The 24211-nt window shown below is 44.8% G+C and overlaps 1 protein-coding gene across 2 annotated transcripts in view; it reads left to right on the top strand.

The window, feature by feature from the left end:
* Positions 1 to 15825: 15825 nt before the first annotated feature.
* WBP1L (WW domain binding protein 1 like) overlaps positions 15826 to 24211 on the top strand; it is a 59966-nt gene continuing 51580 nt past the window's right edge. Inside the window, exon 1 of one of the 2 annotated variants that reach the window (XM_073685320.1) lies at positions 15826 to 15896. In XM_073685320.1, the coding sequence (XP_073541421.1) occupies positions 15837 to 15896 (60 nt within the window). In that variant the 5' untranslated portion in view covers positions 15826 to 15836. Of the gene's footprint in view, positions 15897 to 16669; positions 16901 to 24211 lie in introns of those variants that run through there. The other variant, XM_073685319.1, reaches the window with a different exon arrangement.

The raw sequence follows: 24211 nt of genomic DNA, 5'->3' as shown, positions 1-24211 counted from the left end.
CAGTTCCTTGGAGAAGTTGGGAAACTTTCAGAATTTTTTTTTATGTATACAAGAAAAACAGATGACAGCTGGTAGTAACACATGAGTAACATGAAAAACAAATTATCACACTGACGGAAAATGGTTCTTTTATTATTGACGCAAACGGACACATGCATGTGAATGAGGCTTTAGATTGTTGGCTTGTTCAGCTGGAATAACACAGGATGGATTTTCTATGGACAAATATGCATAAAAAAATCCAAACATACTCCTATGGATTTGATAGCTGTAGATACTAAAATTCATCTGTCCACAGATTTCACGCAAAAAAAAAAACTGCATGCATTATTACAAAGATCTCTGAGACCAAATGAGACTGGTGTACTTATCAGAATGGCTGTATAATGATTTTTTTATAGCTTGCGTTCAAACATTGAGGCTGCAGTGCCATTTTTTCTGCAATAATAACGAAAAACACATAATTTGCCATTATTTTCAGTGCAAGTCTTACCATGTCAAAAAACAAAAAACGCACTGGGGGCTGCAAAATGTGAATGCAACCTAAGGATAAATCATCAGTATCATATTAGTGGATAACCCCTTTCATGTTTATTGAACCATATACAAAAAATAAAGCGTGTGAATCGCATACTAAACCCTTAAAAAAGCATTAAGGCCAAGGCCCCACTGTCAGTATTTGGTCAGTATTCGGTCAGTATTTTTTCTCAGGAGTGGGAGACAAAACCAGGAGTGGGTGATAAATGCAGAATTGGTGACTTGTTTCTATTATACCTTTTTGCTGATTGTTCCTCACCTGGTTTTGGCTCCCACTCCTGAGAAAAAATACTGACCGGATACTGACCAAATACTGATAGTGGGGCCGTGGTCTAAGACATATTTTAGGCCTCCTTCAGACAGAATTTGTTACTGAACTTTTAGACGCAAAGATTCCTTTTAATTTCCATCATTCTTCAGAGTTGTAATGTGTTTTTTTTTCTGCTGATTCTGAATTCCTTTTAGAAAATGCAATGGGGGGAAATCATCATTAAAACATCAAAAACTAAAATGTTTATTTCTATTTTACATCGGGCCAGAATAAAAATGATTCAATCCACCAAAGTAAATAAAACATGAAAAAAGTGCAATATCTCCAGTCCCACTCGTATCACTTAGTGTTACATTGTACATTGTTCTATTAATTTCCTTATCTATATTTGACTTTTTGGACATCGTGTATATTTACTTGACAATTTGTTAATTAAGGAAACTGGCTCAGCAGCAAGCACCGGCGACACACCTCTTCCCAGCCTGTATAAATATCCAGCCATATGAGGTTGAAGTAGAGTTTGGCAAAAATAAGCAACACGTTGCTCTCCGGAGTTACACAACATGCAGCAGACTAAACTCCGATCAAGTTACTGGTGAAATGTCCTATCGAGTTGCTAGTAAACTCTGTGTCATAGCACTGCTATCTCTAATTGACGCTTCTTCAAATGACATATTTAAAGAAATTATAATAAATATCCATTTAACACAATCTATGTAGCGCTGCATTTTAAAGGGAATCTGTCAGCAGGTTTCTGAGAGCAGTATTATGTAGGGGCAGATACCCTGATTCCAGCAATGCATCACTTAGATTACTAGGTGCAGCAGTTGTGATAAGATCACAGTTTTCTCAGATGCAGATCTGTATGGATCCCAATACATATTCATTGGGAAAGCACACGGTGGATGCTGGGTGTGACGTGCGGTGAAACCCCACCCACAGCCCATCAATCAGGGGGGAGAGCGTCACTGGGTCATGTCCGGCTGCAGCCGGAACTTGATGTGACATCAGCAGATGCCAGAGCCGGCTGCAGCCGGGGGTCACATGATGCCTATGAGCGGTCAGCAATAGCGCCGCTCACAGGCAAGATTGACAGTGCAATGTATTTGCTAAAAATCTTATTTCCACCGTTTACTTCGATGGCGGGCATGCTCTATAGTAGTGGACAACCTCTTTCAGCTGAGAATGAGCAGGAATATAAAAGAATGCCTTACAATGTAATACTGCATCCTTTACCACAGTGATACCCAAACCCCATCCTCACGGCCCCCACAGGTCACGTTTTCAGGATTTCCATAGTGTTGCACAGATGAGAATTCCTGATGTCTTGATGATTCTTCCATCTCCTGTGTAACACTAAGGAAGTCCTGAAAATGTGACCTGTGGGGGCCGTGAGGACTGGAGTTTGGGAAACACTACTTTAACACAAGCTAAGTATCAATCTGCTCAGATCCTCCTGCGTATTAACCTGCGTCTCACAGATCGGACTACATAATCTAGTGTTACGGCTCACATGGTGAGGTGGATTCTCTAAGCCAGAGGTCTGGATAAGCAGCACGGACCATGGGGCATTGGTGCTTTGTAAAGCTGGATATGCTGAACGACAGTTGAAGGAGCATGAAACAGCACAACTAAATAGGCAGGATTGCACCTGAGGCATGCATAGAACAGCAGAGCTGAGTATGCTGGATAGCACCTTGGTAATGGAACAACAAAACTGAGTATGCTGTGTGGTACAGTAGAGCCAGGTATACAGACAGGCACCTCAAAACAAGTGAGAATAGTATGCAGGATGGCACCTTGAACAGCAGTGCTGATGCACCCTGGAACAGAGGTAACATGGAACAGCAGAGTCGAGTAATCAGACAGGCACCTTAGAACAGCAGAGAATAATATACAGGATCGCAGCTTTGTCAGAGTATACAGTATGGTACCTTGAAACAGCAGAGCCAAGTATGTGTACAGGCACCTTGGAACAGCAGAGCATAGAATACAGGATGGCACCTTGAAACAGCAGAGTTTCAAATATAAGATGGCACCTTGGAACAGCTGAGCACAGTATACAGGTTGACACCTTGGAACAGCAGAGCCAAGTAAGCAGGCAGGCACCTTGGAACAGAAGAGATGAATTTGTCAGGAGATTTATGAGGTATTTGCAGCAGAGTGAGAAATATAAAGATAGATGGAAAAGAAGAAGGTGGGAAGGTGCACTTAAATGTTCGGCCATGCCAAGGGTGCACCGAGCGCCTGTACTTGGTTTGAAAAGTCATTCTGTACTGGCAAAGTCCCGTTAAAGCTATATGACTGGATATGAAACATTATAATATTAGGGTAAAGTAGCATCTTCATTACCTTCCAAAAGCCTGTAGCACTGTTTTCCTGCCTGTATGCACACAGTATCTGAAGACAATTCAGAGAGGGAGGAGGGGGATGCTGCTGCAGTGTCATTGCCTGAGTTTATATTTCAGATTTGGAATTGCTGTCAAAGAGGAAGGGAAGCTGCAAAGGAGATGTCCAGTTTACCAAAGCCCATAACTCCAGCTCACTGCCACCACCATCCCCATCCGGGAAGTTCCTCACTCATTACAGTTGTGTCCCAGAGGTGGGGTGGGGACCTGTATTATGAAACCACCATGACCAGCCACCATGAAATGTTTCCTGCTTACTGATAGCTCCATAGTTTTAGATGTTATTATTTCTGGAAGAAATCCTCAAAAACAATTCCAACAAAAATCAAACATTTATGGGTGGAATCTAAACTTGTTCCACTTCCATGAAAGGCTTTCTATAGGGACCAACAATAAGAACTTCTAGCTTTTGCATGGTCCTCAATACATCCATTTCATGTCTCCAGTTTCCCACATGCCTTGGTAATGAAAGACATTGCTGGTCCAAAACACAGCTGCAAGTAAAATTTATGGAGACGTACTATTATGATCCGTGTTGTCGCCAATGCAAGTAAATGCCTTGTGAAAAACAAACAAAACAAAAAGGCATAACACATGGATATTATCCGTGCACTATCGATCCTTTATTGTATTATTGATTGGAGAAGCTAAGAAATGTTTTTCTTGTCGCAAGAAAAAAGTATGAAAAGCCGACACGGACAAAAAATGGATCCAGGACACTGATGAAGACATGGACTATTTTTCACCTATCAGAAAAAAAACAGGTATTTGTTGCGTGTTTTTATTTTTTTCTTGATTTTTTAAATAATGTATTTTACTATCTGCATTTTTGGTTGTATGTTTGTTTGTTTTTTTAGTTTGCCTCCTTAACATTATTGGTCAAGTTGAATTAATATATTCCTTTTTTTGGGGGAAAAAAGTAATGGGAGTGTATGGGAGAAAAAGAAATTGGCCCCGATTCTTCAAGACAGGTGATTCAATCACTCGTCTTAATGAGGAGGCGTGTTGGAGTCAGACGCTGTTAATTCATTAAGAGGTGTCACCCCGCACCTCGCCACTAATCTTACTCCAGGCAGGGACTGATGTAAGGCTTCTGGTGCAAGGAGCATGGCCACTCACTGCCATGAGTTAGACAAGCTGTGTTGTCATGACCCCGCCATGTTCTGTACCGCCCAAGCTACGTCCATTTTGGCAGAGCTTGGAGAAACTGGAGTGAAAACACCAAAAGTTTCAAAATGTTTGCACATTTCGGAGTTGCGACAAAATTGTGCTACTGTTCAAAGCAATTTATGCCAGAATTATGGCAAGATTGCTTTAATGAGTCAGGGCAATTGTCTTGTGTTTAAAATGAATCTGTCAGCAGGTTTTTGCTATGTAATTTGAGGACAGCATGAGGTAAGGGTTAAAACACTGATTTCAGTGATGCGTCACTTATCAGGCTGTGTGTTGTTTGCTTACAATGAAGGTTTTCTCACCAGGAGACTATCATTGCTATGACTAGCTGCCATGTGAGCCTTGCTCCAACTCCGCCCCCGCCTGTGATAAGCAGCTCACTGTCAATAGACAATGTACATAGAGAGCCTGGTGTGGACGGGTTCAGCTTTCTGAGCTCTGCTACATCTAAGGCCAGTGTGTCACGCTGGGTATGGGGGGAACCCAGCATATGACAGGAAAAGGGAAGGGTGCCCTACAAGTAGGGAAAGGGGGAGTGGAGACCCCTAAACAGCTCAAACGACAAACCCTGACTCCCCTATGAACCCTATATGGGTTCTGCACCTATCGCCGAGCAGGAAACCTGGCCCTAGCTGACCCTAAAGCTAGGCCCTAGGTAGGGAGGAGGAGGGGTGAGCACTAGTCAGCCCCACTGCAAACTAAAGCACACAAGGGAAACAAACAAGGGAATATACTTAGCTTCAAGATGACACCGGAGGGAATACGACAACAATCCACAAAGGAACTCCAAGGAAATTCTAGCCAACTACTAGAATTCCAGGCCTGAATAGAAGAAGAACTCTATCACCAGCAATTCTTTGGAGAAACTGAGTGTATTTAAGGATACAGCAAGGGTGTGGTAATTAGTAGCAGAAGGTGAGGATCACTGCTGGGTCCTAAAGGTATAATCCCCAAGCAAGGTGAGGATCACTGCTGGGTCCTAGAGAGAGAAGGATCATGAAAGGATCAGGAAACTGTTTGCAAGGCCAAACGCAGCGACCTTTTAGAGCCGGACCCCGTATGACTGTCTGTCAAACCTGACACACAGGTGACACAGGGTCACAGGACTGTATATTTTCTCATCCGAGAGAATCAGGTTGATTATGCTAATGACACTCTGAGTCAGGACACCGTTTCAGGTGACAGATGTGGTGCAGTTAATAATTACGAAAAACCCGGGAAGGCAAAGAAGGTAGAAGTTGGTGCTCAAACCTGTAGCAGGACGGACGTGTGGTACAGCGAGCTGGCTTATAGCCATCGTTATGAGGGATGTGAGTGAGAAGCCAACCCAAATAGTCAGATCCAAATGAAGAACTGAGAGACCAGATCCAGGAAATCTGAGCTGAGAGGACAGAGTCAGGGTCAGAGACGAAAGACCAGATCTGGGAGATCCAGGCCGAGTGAGCCGAGACAGGGCTGAGAAAGAGAGATCTGACAGCAGAGGAAGGACGTTCGTGTAAGCCATTACTTCCAGCGTAGACGTACAGTACAGAGTGGGGTTCGGGGCCGTGCTTCAGGGAACAAAGCCGGCCAGAGTGACGAGACTTGCAGCTTAGTGGGTAGTGACGTCAATCCCCGATGGGTCCTGTTTGATGTTTTGAGCCGCCTAGAGAAAAGCTAACGGTGACGGGCCCAGTAGTGAGAGTGACACCTGTTAGGTCAGGGCATTAGAAATAGACATTACTGACGATAATGGCCCCCTAACTGAAAATATAAAGAACAGTGTGTATATATATCGCTGTACAGATGTCCTGTTTAATTGTATTACTGTGTTCTGATTGTGCCATATTTTACTGTACTGTTATTGTTCACTTTTACCCTTGACACCGTGCCTACATATTTATTGTTAGTTAAATAAATGGTTGTTTGTTAAGTACCACTGTCTCCTCATTGTCTGCGCTGTTGCATCCGCGTACCTGTTAATAAGAGAATCAGAGCACACTAACAAGAAGATGGAGAACAAAATTCCTCTATTTTGTCCATTGTATGAGTCGGCAGAAATCGGACTGCATACTGATGTTATCCGAGTGCAGTCTGATGTTATCCACTCACCCATAGACTTGGATGGCTGAGTGGCATCTGATTTCACAGTGAAATCTCAGTATACTGAGATTTTTTTCATCAGCAGATTCTGTCAGTGAAAAAATCGGTCAGCAGCACTGACTCATTGAATAACATTGGTCCGAGTGCTATCCAATAAAAAAAAAAAATCAGATAGCTTTCGTCTGATGTATACGCTCTTGTGACCCTGGCCTCAGAACTCTGATTGTGTCACACAACTGTACCCAGTAAACTAAGTGACACATCTCTGGAATCAGGGTCTCTTTTCCTACATCATGCTGCTCTCAGGTTAGGTAGTAAAAACAGACAGAAGGTTACACTGCACATACCTCCCAACCTTTGAAGAACAGAAAGAGGGACAAAGCAAGCTGTGCGCTATGCTCACTGCGCCAAATTTTGGCCACGCCCCTAGCCGCACCCCAATCCACGCCCATTTACCATTATCTTTCTCCCCCGGCAGGAGGAGTTGTCAGAGGGGCGCTGGCAGTGAGGGAAATTCAGCAGATGCACGAGACTGCAGAGTGCAGACCCAAATCCAGGACTGTCTGCAGTATCCGGGACAGTTGGGACTAGAGATGAGCGGATGGATTCACGGGACTCCAGTCCAGCGCCCAGATCAGTGCTACCTGGCGGCTGGAAGGGAGGCTGCGAATCTCTTATCTTCCAGGGCAGCACAACATCATCTGTGCGTCCTGCTCATCTCTCGTTGGGACCTGAGGATTATTTTTTTGTTCCCTCATTCACAGTCGGAGCCGCCAGAACATTTTCATCGTTATGTAGCTTCATTATATGACATCTGGCTTTTTTGTGGGGGCTCATACTGTATCTAGGGGGCTATGTGAGGGTTCATATTGTATCTGGGTAGCTATGTGAGGGCTCATACTGTATGTAGGGGTGGTGTGTGTTAATACTGTATGTATGGGGTTGTGTACTGTACGTAGGGGGATGTCAGCATACTTAAGTCTGCTCAATATTAAGTGATAATATAAATATACAAAAAAATTATAATTAATATATTAATATTGAACAGAATTATTTTGAACTTATTGGTTCGGCCACCACAACAGTCACGGTCTCTCATGTGGCCCCTTGGGAAAATTAACCTCCCACCCCTGCTCTTTTTATATAGCGTTATGTTATACATCACACGGACATCATACACACACCGGGCACGCCATCACACAGACATCATACACACACCGGGCATGCCATCACACAGACATCATACCCACACAGGGCACGCCATCACACAGACATCATACCCACCCCAGGCACGCTATCCCACAGACATCATACCCACACCGGGCACGCCATCACACAGACATCATACCCACACCGGACACGCCATCACACAGTCATCATACCCACACCGGGCGCGCCATCACACAGACCGGGCACGCCATCACACAGACATCATACACACACCGGGCACGCCATCACACAGACATCATACCCACACCGAGCACGCCATCACACAGACATCATACACACACCGGGCACGCCATCACACAGACCTCATACCCACACCGGGCACGCTATCCCACAGACATCATACACACACCGGGCACGCCATCACACAGACATTATACCCACACCGGGCATGCCATCACACAGTCATCATACCCACACCGAGCACGCCATCACACAGACCGGGCATGCCATCACAAAGACATCATACACATACTGGGCATGCCATCACACAGACATCCTACCCACACCGGGCACGCCATGACACAGACTGGGCACGCCATCACACAGACATCATACCCACACTAGGTACGCCAACACACAGACATGATACACACACCAGGTACGCCGTCACACAGACATCATACCCGCACCGGGCCCCCCATCACACAGACCGGGCGCACCATCACACAGACATCATACACACACCGGGCACACCATCACACAGACATCATACCCACACCGGCACGCCATCACATAGACCGGGCACGCTATCACACAGATATCATACACACACCGGGCACGCCATCACACAGACATCATACCCACACCAGCACGCCATCACACAGACATCATACACACGCCGAGTACGCCATCACACAGACATCATACCCACACCGGCACGCTATCACACAGACCGGGCACGCTATCACACAGATATCACACACACACCGGGCACGCCATCACACAGACATCATACCCTTACCGGGCATGCCATCACACAGACATCATACACCAGGCATGCCATCACACAGACATCATACCCACCCCAGGCACGCTATCCCACAGACATCATACCCACACCGGGCACGCCATCACACAGACATCATACCCACACCGGACACGCCATCACACAGTCATCATACCCACACCGGGCGCGCCATCACACAGACCGGGCACGCCATCACACAGACATCATACACACACCGGGCACGCCATCACACAGACATCATACCCACACCGAGCACGCCATCACACAGACATCATACACACACCGGGCACGCCATCACACAGACCTCATACCCACACCGGGCACGCTATCCCACAGACATCATACACACACCGGGCACGCCATCACACAGACATTATACCCACACCGGGCATGCCATCACACAGTCATCATACCCACACCGAGCACGCCATCACACAGACCGGGCATGCCATCACAAAGACATCATACACATACTGGGCATGCCATCACACAGACATCCTACCCACACCGGGCACGCCATGACACAGACTGGGCACGCCATCACACAGACATCATACCCACACTAGGTACGCCAACACACAGACATGATACACACACCAGGTACGCCGTCACACAGACATCATACCCGCACCGGGCCCCCCATCACACAGACCGGGCGCACCATCACACAGACATCATACACACACCGGGCACACCATCACACAGACATCATACCCACACCGGCACGCCATCACATAGACCGGGCACGCTATCACACAGATATCATACACACACCGGGCACGCCATCACACAGACATCATACCCACACCGGCACGCCATCACACAGACATCATACACACGCCGAGTACGCCATCACACAGACATCATACCCACACCGGCACGCTATCACACAGACCGGGCACGCTATCACACAGATATCACACACACACCGGGCACGCCATCACACAGACATCATACCCTTACCGGGCATGCCATCACACAGACATCATACACCAGGCATGCCATCACACAGACATCATACCAACACCGGGCACGCCATCACACAGACATCATACACACACCAGGTACGCCATCACACAGACATCATACACACACCAGGTATGCCATCACACAGACATCATACCCACACGGGGCACGCCATCACACAGACATCATACCCACACGGGGCACACCATCACAGAGACATCATACACACACCGGGCACGCCATCACACAGACATCATACACACACCGGGCACGCCATCACACAGACATCATACACACACCAGGCACGCCATCACGCAGACACCATACCCACACCGGGCATGCCATCACACAGACCGGGCACGCCATCACACAGACGTACACACACCAGGTACGCCATCACACAGACATCATACACACACCAGGTACGCCATCACACAGACATCATACACACACCGGGCACGCCATCACACAGACATCATACCCACACTGGGCACGCCATCACACAGACCGGGCATGCCATCACACAGACATCATACACACACCGGGCACAACCATCACACGGACATCATACACACACTGGGCACAACCATCACACGGACATCATACACACCGGGCACAACCATCACACGGACATGATATAATCATGGTAATTGCGCACATACACATTATAGATGTACTTACACATTATTCATACGCATGACATATATACTCACTTCTTCATCATCATCATGTCTCCAGTGGCATTGGTGGGGCCTGGCAATCGGCAGCAGAGAATGGACTGTACATACACAGGAGAGCTGTCAGCCCTGCACTGTCCCTGCTAAATCCAGGGGACATGGTTAAATGTTAGTCCCAGCCCAGGTAGGGAGGTGTTAAGTGGGCATTGGAAACCGAGTTCCTGTTTCTAGGTCAGGGGTGGGGAACCTTTTTTCTGCCAAGGGCCATTTGGATATTTATACAATCCTTTGAGGGCCGTACAAAGTTATCAACTTCAAAATTACCCTGCTATATTTAGTCGAAAATTGAATTAACTCCCCCCTAATGTGATGGCTGAAACCACCTCGCAGGCGACTCTTCGTGATGATAAGTTTTGTAAAGCAGTCGCCGCAGTAAGTCTTACTGAACACAGATGTGTATTATACTGCTGGTCTCCTCACAGTGGGGAATTCATCACTGCTCACCTTAAATTTATAGAACTCAAGCAGTGGGAGGTCTGCAGTGTACATACTGTAACATAGGAGACATCGAGACTGCTGCATATACATCACATAGGAGACACTGAGACTGCTGTTTATACATCACATCAGAGACACCAGGGCTGTGGAATAGGAGACATATAGGAGACATGGGGGGCTGCAGCATAGTTATCACAGGAGACACTGGGGCTGGCACTACTGTGGCGCTGCTGTCTTCTGTGGGATGGGAGCACATCACGCATCATAGTGAACACTATCTGATAACACCCATTTGGACTTAACTAAAGTTAACTCATTTGTGAAATATTTGATTGCTAATGTCTCCGCAACAGAGAGTGACCAGTTCAACATGAAAAATTTGGTAAAATGTCCTCTTTAAATCAAAGCCCACTGGAGTGAGATGCAGCAAACTTATTTAAAAGTGCCCGCTCCTTGTTAATAACTGTGATACATGCTGGGCTGTCTAAAACTGAAATTTAGACCATCTATGATGTAATTTTTATTTATAATTTACTCTAATTTTTGGCATAACTTAAAGGGGTTGTCCGGTCTAAAATGAGAAGTCTGCAGTCACTCTCTGACTGCAGACTTGTGAATCCTCACATTGCACACACTGCGCTCTGTGAGTATTCTCCGGTGTCAGTGCGATATGCATACTCCCGTACAGAATCTGACTAGACTGTTTCTGGCCTCGCTTAATACACTTGCGCCAGGAAGAGTCTAGTTGTGTTCTGGCCAGGAGTATGTATATCGCATACTTGCGGTCATATGGCCTCCGCAAGGTTGCCAACCTGAATTTCTATTGTTTATGGACAGCTTACCAAAAAATCACGGACAGACAATATTTTTTACGGACACATTGGAAAACCATGATAAATCATTATGACTATAAGTGACCCAAGTCACCATATTTCTGATAAGAAGACATCAGCTGCTGTCACTGTAAACTGTAAAATGATTACAGTCAAAGTAATCTGTATAAATTTCTTCAGCTTCAAAAAAATCACGGACGTCTGAAATTTTTTTTACTGACAGGGCAAAAAAGTGCTTTATTTTTACTGACTGCCTAGGAATTCCTGGACGGTTAACAACTCGGGATCGCCGGATCTGACGCTGACACTGGAGTATCCTAACAGCATGCACTATGCGCGCTGTGAGGATTCACAAATCTGCTGTCACATAAAGTCATTTTAGACCAGATAATCCATTTAAAGTAAATCTGCCGAGGTCAGTTCTGTAAAGATGACGTAAATTCTGACCAGAATACTTCTGTGTGAATGAGGTCCAAATTAGATAAGCAACGCTATATGAATCCGCATCAACCAGCTATCAATCATCTCTGCAAACAGAGTGCAATAGATCAGATAAAAAAACAATAAAAGCCTTTATAACCGGACAGCTCAGATTAATGGTCATAGGGAAATACGCCACTGCTGTGTTATGTCTGAACATATGCAAAACTCTTCATAGCAAAGCAAAAATAGCCGAGCGGGACGTCCCACATCCTGTCCCTTTAAACAAGTCAGCTGATTTCTGCAAGAAAACAAGCCGACTACGCCCAGGCTCTCGTGCAGCCTACCCTGCTGCTGCTGCCATGGCCTTGCTAACCTTTAGCAAAGTGAATATTACAGGAGATGATTGACAGATACATGTGTTGCTATAGGGACAAAGATACAGCGGAGAGATACAAACCATCAGCCCTAAAGTTCTAGGTGTGCAGGGCAAATCTGTAATTCCAGTAGAATATATCTCTATTATTTATAGCAACAACTATACAGATTGTCAGCCATTGCAAAATATAAATCTCTTTTTTTTTCCATTTTTTTGGAAAATGTATAGGGGTATTTACACTGTAGGAAAGCATTGCAGATGTACAAAATATACCAGAAATGATTAATAGGTGCAGATCTCAACAGAACAAGATTCTGCTTTCTGTGATCGGTGTGGCACCCAGAGGTAGAACTTACACCTAATAGATATTAGTGGCATATCCGGTAGATATGTCGTAGTAATAACGTATTGTGGGACTACCCCTTTAAGTGATAGGAACAGAATGCAGTTTAGAGTAATTCCCGGAATCCGGGGAAGAGCATCTTGCACAATTTTCCATCTGGTTCTACTGAAGCAATGAATGTGAAGCAATCAAGGTGATTTTCTATCATTCCACACCGATAAACAATAGAGGCGGACAATGCTCAAACAAAGGTCTAATATACACGTGCAATTGACGTCTGTGGATAAGAAGCTCTTCTGACTCCTCGAAAACAGGTTCTGCAGCAGCTAAGGGATGTATTATAAGTAAGGAGGTATGTGAGCATACCATGACTTGTATAAATGGGCATCCTTGCGGTCTGTAATATTTTAATAATGGACATTAGGATGTACATTTTCCTATACAGAAGGTCGCTCTTAAAGTAACTGATGAGGCAGTATAATAGGATATTAAAGGTTTTGTACACCAGTCTTCAACATTGTGCTGGAGGAAGTTGTGCCAGATTCACTATGAAGTGCGCGCCTCTTAATGAGTTTGCCGCATCTTTCATCTGCTGCTCGCCACCGCAGGAACCGCACCGCAGCCAGAGACTGGAGTAAATGTCTGTCGTAATTTACACCACTTGTGTGGAGTAAAGTATGATAAATTTGTCCTCTGTGCTCGGCTAAACCCCTTCATGGCTAAGCTCTGCCCATTTTTCAAAAAGTAAGCAAAACTAACCGGGGCTGGCGTAAAAACGACAACATTTTTTACCTAAAGTGGTTGTCGGCCTTAGGTATAAGTCTGCAATCACTCTACGTGACTTCAGACTTGTGAATCCTCACACCGGGCGCACTCCACACTGTGAGGATTTTCCGGTGTTGGGAGCTGCAAGTACATGACCTCAAAAATGCAATTTGCATACATGCGGTCACATGCCAACTAGATGTGCTCAGCCTCACTCAATACAAGTGTATTGAACGAGGGTAGACACGTCTTGTCAGAATGTGGCCGGAAGTATGCAAATCGCATACTTGCGGTCACATGATGTCAGCGATTCACAAGTCTTCAGTCACAAACTGCAGACTTGTACCCTAAGGCCAGACAACCCCTGTGTACGGAACATACCACATCTCCTGGACAGGGAAGAACGCAAAAGACATTCATTTTGTGAGGTAAAACATTTCACTACCTATTTTTAAACAATGTTTTACCTCACAAAATGAATGTCTTTTGCGTCCTCCCCTACCCAGGAGATGTGGTATGTTCCGTACACGGTCAGACACAGACATTGATTAAAATGAACTTTTCTTCGTGGGAAACTCCCTTTAAATAGTGTGCGGAAAGAACGGGTGCTGTACTGACATCATCCATTTTTAATGTCATGTCGATCATTTGCAAAGATTACATAGAAAGCTGAATTGGGCCTTTTATTAAATTTTTAATTGTGGATGCAAATGCTTAATCGAAAAAATGCAGATTACAATCAAATGTGAAAAACGAACATACAGTACATGAAAAATTGTCTTGATTTTTTTTTGGCGAGGGGGGGGGCGATTTTTCTGACACAGGTGTAAAACTCCATCCGAATCCTCAATAATTAATACATTTATCAAGACCATGAAGAGTTCACCAGAATGTTTCTGCATGCCAAGAATGAAAGAAATCCGAGAAGTGATTAGAAAAAATACATGTTGGAATCCATCAGTCTGTGAGATCCATTATCTCAGTGTGAATCCTGAACAACATCCGCACAACTTGCTGGTATTTTGCTTTTCAATAATGACATTTTGGGAAGAGTATCAAGGTGTGAAAAATACTGGAATCCAAGTAACGCCAACACCATTCTTACAAGAAAAAACATGGGATGATCACTAGGGATTATATTATGTACTGCAGAATGGCAAATCAAAAGGGGGAATATTTTGACAAAATGTGCAAATACATCAAATTCACACGACGGAAGTGGTATTAATCTGGTTTCACACACCTTGGTCCTTGTCTGGACTGCACACAGGTCTCCTGACCCGAACTCACCTGCACCATAGGCATATATGATAGAGTTGGTGGAAATCGATTGGCAGGGCCCGGACCATCGGTCATATCTGTAATCTGTGGGAAACCTGAGGACCATCTCTTACCTCCTGTTATCTGCGGCTCCTCTATTAGCCGGCATGGCATGCTGTACTAATGTCGTAGTGTGCCATGGAGCTCTTCTCATGCGTTTTGAAGCTACGTTCCCACGATGACGAAGACACAGCTCCTACATAGTTAGGTCTTATGCGTGGCAATTTATGGATGCGAAACCTGGACGATAAAGAAACAAGACAGAAGAACTGACACGTTCGAAATGTGGTGCTGGAGGAGGATGTTATCAATACCATGGATGGTGAGAAGAACAAACAAATCAAGCCAGACATGTCACTCGAAGCAAAGATCACCAAGCTACGACTTGCTTACTTTGGACACATCATACGAGAAGAACAATCACTGGAGAAGGACATCATGGTCGGAAGAATAGAAGGAAGAAGGCAAAAAGCAAGACCAGCAACCTGATGGCTTAATATATAATCAAGATAACAGTGGAGAAGACCCTGGTGGACCTATCTAGGCTTACAGAAGATCGATCTTCATCCATCAAGTTGCCATGGCTTGAGATCATGTCGAAGGCCATCAGAAAAAAATAATCCTACAATCAGTTTTTGATGCTGCAGATTTTCTGCACCCATTAAGTAAAATAGGTTACTTGTATTTTTCTTTGCGTTTTGCACATATTTTTATTGCGTTTTTGTCTTTTGTTATGTCATGTTTTAAATAAAGCTGCTTTGTTTTTGACACTTCTTGGTATTCGGCTTTGACAAAACCTTGTTGATACAGTGATGTGCGGATTACATGCATTTTTACCTGCAGATTTTCCGCATCTAATGCGAGTCTATGGGGAAAATCTGCACAGAAAGCTCGGCGTACTGGCAGGAGAGATTGGCATGCTGCACACTGTAAACCCGCACCGCAGGTCCGGGATCAGGACGTGAAGATGGCTCTCCTGCTGTCTCAGGCTGTCCCCAGCAGCACGTCTGGCAGTATGGAGCCCCAGGTAAGTGCTGCAAAATCACATTCCTCTGCACAGAGCTGGGAGTCCTGGGAAGGGGAACAGGCAAACATGTCACTCTGCTCCCAGGCTGGGGGGGACAGCCTGTGTAAAAAATTCTATATAAGATGTCTATAAATCCCGTCCATTTTACTGGAACTGGAAGACGCTGCGTTTGTAAAGCAGCGAAAATACGCAGCGTCAAAAACTCACAGTGTGCACAGAGCCTGAATGAGCTATCGTCCTGGTGCGCCTCAAATATAGCGGCAAGATGTATTACTGCATCTATCCTGATAGCTCTGCCCGTGTGCCCTGCTCACACCCAACTGCGCATGGCAAGCACGTTTCTTGAAAATGACCCTAACATATGTATGAGGCAGCATTTATCAACTTTTTTTTTCTTTTTGATAATATTATAGTCATACTTGAGTGTCCATTTACAGAAAAACTGAAACCAAAAAACGCTTAGTGTGAATCAAATGCTTTACTAAAAACCCTGGAGTGATATTTCACACTCACACTGATGCTGAGGTGATATATTTTCCGTGTGATCTCACACAGAAGTACACACGCGTTAAAATGAGTCTGAGAAAAAAAAGAAAAAAAAAGCTATTATATGAAAAAACACATCTAGCTCTCATGCCACCTCCAACATGGCGCTAGAACCCTGACAGTAACTCAACCAATCGCTTGTAACTTCCTATGCCGGTATTAGCCAATCAGCGTTGCTCTCTTTGTTAGCTTTAAAATGCATCCCCCGCCTTTAGCCAATCAGCGTCTGAGATCAGGGCAGGTGGGCGGAGCTAGGCTGCCTGGCTTAGTGCAGGTCCAAGTTAGGTGGCCTCGCTGGGCTGCGCTGCTGCTGTTGCAGGGGTTGTTTGGCTGTTGTGTTGCAGCACTCACACAGGAAGGACTGGAGCCAGGGACAAGAAAGGGATCAGGACGTAAAGATGGCTCTCCTGCTGTCTCAGGCTGTCCCCAGCAGCACGTCTGGCAGTATGGAGCCCCAGGTAAGTGCTGCAAAATCACATTCCTCTGCACAGAGCTGGGAGTCCTGGGAAGGGGAACAGGCAAACATGTCACTCTGCTCCCAGGCTGGGGGGGACAGGCATTTGTTGCATGTTATCAGCCACATAATGCAATGCTGTACATCATGCAACTTCCAACATGTCAGTGCCAGGGACGCTCTTCACACCCGTCACCCGGCTCAGTGATTGCAGTACACGTCCAAGTTGCACCCCATTAAATGCAATCACATTGCATGCTTGTGCCATTGGCTTGATCCCTATTGGGGAGCGTCTTTGCTTCATTGTTATTCTGAAACTCTGATATTTGATCCCCGCAGCTGTCGCTCACCTGCAAGTATCTTGCTTTATAGCCGCCACTAGTATGATGTCTGTCATGGTGATTCTGTCATGTGTTGTGTGGTCATCTACATTGCAGTACAGCAGACAATAATCTTATATAGCTCCAACATAGTCCACAGCGCTTCACAATTACAGATAATACAAAGTAACAAATAGTGCAACAGTTACAGGAGGAGTGAGGGTCCTGCTCGCAAGCTGGGGGGGGGGGGGGCACAATAGGTAGAAAGTGCTTATCGTGTCATCATTGTAATAAATAGTGGTTATGATATGATATTAAGCTGCATGATCCGTCATCAGCCCGTATCTAAGTGCAGCCACCCAGTGCTATTGGGATGTAGGTACAGATGATATCGCCGCACAGGTGGCACCAATAACACTGGCTTTGTTTTTATACAGGCTCTTCAAGGGATTTGTCAGTTTTATGTAAATACCGCTTTATAGGGTGTATCCAGGGCTAAGGTTTTGGGCCCATAGTAAAAAAACAAACAAAACAGGCAGATAGTTGCTAACTACCAGCCTGTTCTACCCGGCGCCCGCACAGAGTGGATATTGACCGCTCTTGCCGGCCACTCAGCTGCTCCACGTCAACAGAGCAGTTCTACTTCTTCCGCGCTGCTCTGTACATAGCACGTGACTGCAGATGTTATGCTGATTGACAGCCGGCTTCCCGCAGTTAAGCAGCGGGGAGCCGGCTGTCAATCATCATGATGTTAGTAGTCACGTCTCGCCAACAGAGCGGAAGAGAAGCCGCTGAATCGCAGACAAGAGCGGTCTGTGACTGCTCTATGCCAGCAGAGATAGGCGCCAGGGATAAGAGGCAGGCAGGTAGTTAGCAACTGCCTGCCTATTAGTTCTTGGGACCCAAGTAAAAAAAAAAGATAGTCCCAGATAACCCCTTGAGAGGTATTCCAACTATTCATCATTAATATCTGACAAGTATGGATGTAATCTCTGGATCCCCTCACCTATCTGGAGAACAGGGGGTCTGTGATTACAGGGAAAAATGCCGCTGGTGCAGAAGCCGGCAATAGCAGGTTGGTCGTGTGCTTCTTTCTTCATTAAAATCTATTAGTTAGGTTGGGGCTAAACGGCGAGTTTGACCGCCAAGTAGATCGCTCTGCTTGGGATCCCAGAATACGGCGAGTTTGACCGCCAAGTAGATCGCTCTGCTTGGGATCCCAGAACACGGCAACTTTGAGCGCCAAGTAGATTTCTCTGCTTGGGATCCCAGAATACGGTGACTTTGAGCGCCAAGTAGATCGCTCTGCTTGGGATCCCAGAATACGGCAACTTTGACCGCCAAGTAGATTTCTCTGCTTGGGATCCCAGAATACGGCGACTTTGACCGCCAAGTAGATCGCTCTGCTTGGGATCCCAGAATACGGCGACTTTGACCGCCAAGTAGATCGCTCTGCTTGGGATCCCCGAATACTCCTGACAAATCACAAATGAATGGGGCTGCAGTGTGACTCTCGGGGAATAGCGTTCACTACACTTGGAACCATTTGGGTTTTTTGTCATTTGCTTCTCACATTGTGACCCCATTCAGATGCATTGTGCTGCAATATTGCAGATGCATTTAGCGTTCTTCACAAATGCGACTTGTGTCTTACTTTCCATTCAAACATCCATGTGTCAAAATCTGTGATTCACAGACTGGTCACTGGTTCCCTGACCCGAATTTACTAGACCCATAGGCATATATCAAATTTGAGTCAGGAGACCCGCGGGCGGTCTATGCATCATGGTTTGTACCCAAGAATGCGACACACGGATATGTCAATCTGGCTTTATGGAGAAAGCCAAGTCTTTGCCAGTGTCCCTTTGAGTGCATCACTCCAAAGGCCTACTGATAGGGAATTTAGATTGTGAGCCCCAATGGGGACAGTGACCATGATGTCTGTAAAGCGCGGTGGAATTTTTTCCTATGGATGTATTCCCCTAGATTGGCTGCTGCCCACGAATCTATGTAGCGCATATGTGTAGATGTTTAATTTTCTATCTTACAGGTACATACATATACGTATAGCACTAAACTCCTGAGGAAGCCTGTATAGGAGAAACTGGTTGGGGGGGGGGGGCTATATATATATATATGTATGTATGTGTGTGTGTGTGTTTTAGCATCGTAAGTGGTACCTGTAAGAATGAAAATGAAACGGATATAATCATAAAGCAATACATAGATGCATAGGCTGCAGCCATGATCTAGGTAGGAAAACATATGCATCTCCAAAAATGTTGAGTATCTGTAGCTGATTGGAGAGGTGTTCTAACATTAGGAAAGCCTCTTATATATTGGAACAATACAGGTCCACTATAGTAATTTTAAGTATAGACCACTTTTTAGCGAGAATTAATAGTCACTTTTTAGTGCATCCTTTATATTGGGTGTATTTACCCTATTTTTCATACCTTTAGGGCTGTTCACACCTTGGTGTATTATCTGTTTTAAAAACTAACACCAAAGAGAAGCCATATGGACCCCATAATAATCACTTTGGCTCGTCTTCTTCTGTTTGCATCGGTTATGCAATAGATCCATTTTATGAATTTTGTGTATCTGTTTCTATAAATGGAATGTGCAACTGGAAATGTGAACAGAGCCTGAGATAGAAATGGAAATTCCCTTCCATTTGTTGTGTTCTTGCACTTTTGCTTTCTTTCTTACAGACTATTAATATGATACTTGATACTTCAATGACTTTGAATAAAATAATATGTGGAGGTCACATCCTGAGCGCTGACCAGTGCCAGTATCTTGCGTCAGCCAGTCCTGGCACTCAGTGATACCACTTGTTTGATTATAATAATGCTTTGGGCCACTGTTTGTTTTACAGAGATGTCTGCAGACATTTTGTAAATGATGGTTGAAGCCCAATGTGACGGGGATGACGTGTGACTTGCATACACCTGGGCAGCTATAAACTTTGGGACGTAAATCAATCCCATACATCAGCAGAAAATTCGGCCCTATAGTTTTGTGAGGTTGAACAAATGGCTGATCGGTTGTCTCTTCCAGTTGTGCATATTTCTTTAAAGTCCCATTGCCGTATTAAGGTTACGAAAAAGTACCAATATTATGGGCTTGGGAAAGCGGGCTAAGGTCTCTTACCCACGGCAGTACTGCGGGGCGTTATACGGGGCTGTCAGCCCATACTGTACCTTCATCAGGTTTATTTCACAGGGTACAAATTTTCTGCTGTTGATCCATTGCATTTTAATGTAATAATGCTGAATTTTGTCGTGAATGTTGGGGTTGATTTGCTGCTGATTTCACCCACGCACCCTACAAGGGATATTATCACTTTCATTCATTGCAAGTGATAAAATCTGCATTGTAAATTGACATCTCTCATATATTCAGCAAATATTGATGGAAAATCCACAGCATATTCGCCACTTGTGGCTATACCCTAAATGTGAGTTAAAAAAACAAACATAATATAGAGTTTGTGTTCCCCTTTACCCATATAAATTTGGGTTACATGCTGGAGCAACACTGTACAAACTGGTCTGGACTTGCCTCGGTGGGGGGCCTGACAGTAGACTTCATTGATTTAACATTAATCAATGTAAGGGCACAATCAGACGGCCGTATAAATCAGACTGAGATTCAATCTCAATGCTCGGACTGGCCAGCAGCTCTCCCCTCCCGAGTACTATAGCTTCATATATTTCTATGCCGCTGTCACGCTCGGTACAGGAGAGCCGCCTTCCAGTCCGAGCGTTGCGATATGATCTCTGTCCAATTTATATGGCCATCTGACTCCGTACTAAAGGTGCACTCGTCACTTTCTATATACCCCTTGACAAAGGCTGGTCGCCGAAACACGCGTTAGGGTTGGTGCGCACGTGGCAGTCTACTCTGAGGTAATTCCTACTGTGTTTGATGATATTCACCTGCCCACGGGCAAACTTTTGCAATGTGGAATATATTATAATTATTACTCTTCTACCAAATACTGCAATATGATACTTTTAGCATCAGGGTGCAGGTCAACATGCAGGTCAATATGCACATGTTAGTAATACCGTTTTTTACTATGAATTTTTGATAATTTGATTACCAAATATATTGTGCTAATCATAGTTGTATAATATTTCTGCCTCTTCTGTGCGCACCATTTTTGTCCATAGTGTGACTTTGTATATGTTTATTAACCCCAATTGTTATGCTCAATAAAATTTATATTTCTTACATTCATTTGTGATGGATCGCCAATTTTTTGAGTTTTGCTCTCCCCCTTCCATATATGTTATGTTATGGTGATCATCCTTTATTATTTGGTCTGAGGTGGGTGACATACTATGATGAAATTTTATACATACAATAAGTATACTATATATTTCCTGCCCAAATCTGTCAGATTCCTTTTTCCGTACTAAAGGTGAAGTGTTTTCTGCTGGGAAAATCCTATGAAAATCTGGACTAAATTGTGATTTCTGTGGCCAATGAGGCCAGACCTGTCTGGTAGCATTAGGCCATATTTACTCTGGCCAGTTTCATGAGCGTAACGAACGCTGATCCAGTACACTCCAGTTCAGTGCTGGTTTACCCTCCTGTTTGCACATGCCAATGAATAATGATGGAGATAGAATGAACACTTAGGCTGTGTGCCCACGATGCGTTTTTTAAACTTTTCCGCAGTGGTAAAAACGCTGCAGAAACACTTAAAAAACGCTTGGTAGAAGGTCTGCCATGTTCCCCAATGATAATCCGCATGTGCTGTGCACATTCTGCGGAAATTTCCGCTGCGGATTATCATTGTGGAAAAAAACGCAGCACTACCAATTATTTTGCGGAAGCGCTGCGTTTTCGCCGCCATTGACTTGCATTGGAACGCATGGAATCCGCATCACTACATCTGTACATGCGAAATCGAAGCGTTTCAGTGTGCGGATGGTACCCGGGTCTGGTGGATAGGAGACTCTCCTCCGGACCCGGGTACCATAGAACCTGTAAAAATAAGAATAAAATAAAAAATAAATATATTTACCTTCTGATGGCCCGCGGTCTCCTTGTCTTCACTTGCCGGCAGATCGCGGTGGACTGAAGGACCTGCGCTGACATCATAGTCATGTGACTGGTCACGCGATGCTGACGTCTGCAGGTCCTTCAGTGTACCGCGAGCTGCCCGCAAGCCAGGATGGAGTGAAGCAAGACTGCGGGGGCCATCAGAAGGTAAGTATATATTTATTTTTTTATTTTTTACCATTCTTTTACGGTCACACTATATAAATCCATGCATTTATATAGTGTGACCAAGTTGACATGCACTTGACAACCCGCATGCGGAAATGCATGTGAAGAACGCTTCACATCCGCTTGTCCCTGGCAGGAAAAACGCATGTACAATCCGCATGCGTTTTTTCTGCCAGGGAGATGCAGAAACGCTCAGGAAAAAAATCCTGAGCAATTCTGCATCGTGGGCACATAGCCTAGATGGGGACAGAAGGATTGGGTTATGTTCACACGTTGCGTTTTTGCTGCTTTTTTTTTTTTTTTTTTTTTTTATGCAAACTTTAAACTGCGTTTTACAGTACCAGCAAAGTCTGAGATTTCAGAAATCTCATGCACACACATTTTTTTTTTTTCCTGACTGATTTGAAAAACTGCTGTGTTTTTGCAGCATTTTTTAACCCATCGAACGCAATGAGTAAGTGCAAAAACGCAGCAAAAAACGCAGGTGTCAGGTTCTGGTGCAAAAACCTAACGAAGCTGTATCATCTTTTTTTTGCGGGCACTAAACTTTATCAGCACATGCACAAGAGATGATAAAAACCGCAGCAAAGCCTGCTTTTTGTAAGCAGCTTCTTTCCTCCCGAGAGTGCAGGTTTTGCCTGCGGGGAAAAACGCAGCAAAAATGCAACTTGTGAACATAGACTTACAGTGCATGTTATCTGCAGCACATCTCATGTTTGCACACTGTGATGTGCTGCGCTGCCAATTTATGATTATTTATTTATTTATTTTTTTTTATGGCTGCTAAAAAATCAAATCACCAATCACTCGTTTGGGTATTTGCCGGCATTTTTATAGCAATAATCGGAACGTCTTAGAATTAGAGGGTTGTTGGGGTTCCTTTCTTAGGATATGTGCACATGTCTTTCAGATGCAGGGAGCCATATCATTTTTGAAGCATCAGACATGTCAGGAAAACGTTAGCGTGTTTTTTATTACATATATAATGAAAAAGTCTGGCCTTTTCCTGAAGTGTCGACTGCTTCAAAATCGAGGCGGCTACACATGTCTGACAGACGTCGTATGCAGGGCTGTGGAGTTGGTGTCCATTTTAGTAGAGCCGGTATAAAATGGACCGACTCTAACTCCTAAAATATATAATAAATTGGGTACAGTAGTTCAGTGCTTTTTGTGGGGAATATTTTTTTCATAAGAATTTAGGAAAGTTATGAAATGTCCTATAAATGTCTGTCCTATTCCTGATCTAAGGGTCTAGACTTTTAGCTGAGATTAATCTGTGCTGCAGTAAATCTATCACCTAAACATGAGCCATGTATGAGGGAGTCCAGGGCTGTGGAGTCGGTAAGCCAAACCTTTGACTCCGACTCCTCAATTTCCATGACACTGACTCCAACTCCATGGCTCGGACACCCTCATACATGGCTCATGTTTAAAGGGGCTGTCCGGTACTTTTTTTTAAGTTGCCCAATATATTCAGCATGTGGGCATAAGTATCTCTGTAAATACCTTGTGTTGCAGATAATGCCTGTGAGGGGCGCTATCGCTGGCCGCTCACAGGCATCACGTGACCCTTGGCTGCAGCCGGCGCTGATGTCACGACAAGTCCAGGCTGCAGCCGGGGGTCACGATCTTCCTGGTTCTAGATGGATGCCAGGCTGTGGTTGGGGTTACCCCGCGCGTCACACCCGGCATCCACTGCACGCTCTGCCTCTCCCCATTCATTGGGAAAGCGCACGGTGGATGCTGGG

Source organism: Phyllobates terribilis, unplaced genomic scaffold (genome assembly GCF_046119375.1).
Source record: "Phyllobates terribilis strain yellow unplaced genomic scaffold, ASM4611937v1 Scaffold_5__5_contigs__length_657084704, whole genome shotgun sequence".
Lineage (NCBI taxonomy): Eukaryota > Metazoa > Chordata > Amphibia > Anura > Dendrobatidae > Phyllobates > Phyllobates terribilis.
Note: the sequence above shows the minus strand (reverse complement) of the source record. Positions and strands in the feature narration are given on the sequence as shown.